Below are 1,412 nucleotides of genomic sequence, written 5' to 3'. Positions count from 1 at the left end.
AAGCAGAGTCGGAGTGAGAAGAAGGCAAGGAAGGCTATGTCCAAACTGGGTCTTCGACAGGTTACAGGGGTTACGAGAGTCACTATCCGAAAATCTAAAAATATCCTCTTTGTCATCACAAAACCAGATGTCTACAAGAGCCCAGCTTCAGACACCTACATAGTGTTTGGGGAAGCCAAGGTTAGTACAATTTCAGGTACTTGCTCCAGACTGTTTTACTGTTATTTGGGGTCAGATAATTCACTGCTGTTGGCTGTGCACAGGTTAAGCCCCAATTGTGATACAAAAAAAAAAAAATATCTCCAGCGTTGTTTCCTGAGATGCATTTTTCACTTACAAACATCTACCCATCCCTCTATCCTCTGCCCTGTAGATTGAAGATTTGTCTCAGCAAGCGCAGTTAGCAGCAGCTGAGAAATTCAAAGTTCAAGGCGAAGCTGTTTCAAACATTCAAGAAAACACTCAGACTCCAACCGTCCAAGAGGAGAGTGAAGAGGAGGAGGTAATCCACAGAATCTTGAGGAGTTTACTTAATCTCTCCGCGTCTGCAACTTTTGCTTCAGAACATTATGGAAGTTATTCTTATCTTTGATTTATTAAGACTCTTCTCCCTCCCCTTCTTTTAGGTTGATGAAACAGGTGTGGAAGTTAAGGACATAGAATTAGTCATGTCACAAGCAAACGTATCAAGGGCAAAGGCTGTTCGAGCCCTGAAAAACAACAGTAACGATATTGTAAATGCTATTATGGTGAGTGACCCACCAAGTGGCTTCATTCCAAAGCCTGAAGTGCCTTAGATTTTAATGACCTGAATTCTCTACCTTTTAGCCTATTAATGCCTCTAATTATCTTTTTTTTTTCTCTGCAGGAATTAACAATGTAACTATCTGACAGCGAAGACAACTCCTCCCCTTTCCCCCCTTTTTGGTGTTGAAAAGTGGAATTACAGCTTGGTTTAAAATTTGTACTGTTTCTATCACTAATAAAGTTGTGGCTTCTTGTTGGATGGACTCAGCAGGTGCTAGATCTTTTCCCAGAAAGTAAATTGAAGGTGTTTAAGATCACTGTCTAGCCTCCCCTCCCCCTCTCCCTTCCCTCCCTCGCCCTCTCCCCCTGCCTCGTCTCTCACCACTCCCTATCTCTCTCCCTCTCCTCTTGTTTGAGGATGCAACACTATGTAGGGAAAAATATTTTTAAAAACTTTTTGTGTGCTGGGCGTGGTGGTGCAGACTTTTTAATCCCAGCACTTGGGAGGCAGAGGCAGGCAGATTTCTGAGTTCAAGGACAGCCAGGGCTACACAGAGAAACCCTGTCTNGAGGAGGAAAAAACAAAACAAAATCTGAATTTGAAACCAGCCTGGTCTGTGTAGTGAGTTCCAGAACTACATCGTAGAGAGAGCCTGTCTCAAAAA

General features: G+C 42.9%; 1 protein-coding gene across 3 annotated transcripts in view; it reads left to right on the top strand.

Annotated features, from left to right (window-relative positions):
• Positions 1 to 1,010, top strand: part of Naca (nascent polypeptide associated complex subunit alpha) — a 13,238-nt gene extending 12,228 nt beyond the window's left edge. For all 3 annotated transcript variants that reach the window (XM_029542335.1, XM_021204434.2, XM_029542334.1), the window contains 4 exons: positions 34 to 180; positions 374 to 502; positions 627 to 749; positions 869 to 1,010. In XM_029542335.1, coding sequence (XP_029398195.1) covers positions 34 to 180; positions 374 to 502; positions 627 to 749; positions 869 to 883 — 414 coding nt within the window. In that variant the 3' untranslated portion in view covers positions 884 to 1,010. The remainder of the gene's footprint in view (positions 1 to 33; positions 181 to 373; positions 503 to 626; positions 750 to 868) is intronic.
• Positions 1,011 to 1,412: the final 402 nt, after the last annotated feature.

The sequence above is a fragment of the Mus pahari genome, chromosome 9 (assembly GCF_900095145.1).
Source record: "Mus pahari chromosome 9, PAHARI_EIJ_v1.1, whole genome shotgun sequence".
In the NCBI taxonomy this organism is placed as follows: Eukaryota; Metazoa; Chordata; class Mammalia; order Rodentia; family Muridae; genus Mus; species Mus pahari.
The sequence above is the reverse complement of the archived record's forward strand: the minus strand, read 5'-3'. Positions and strand labels throughout refer to the sequence as shown.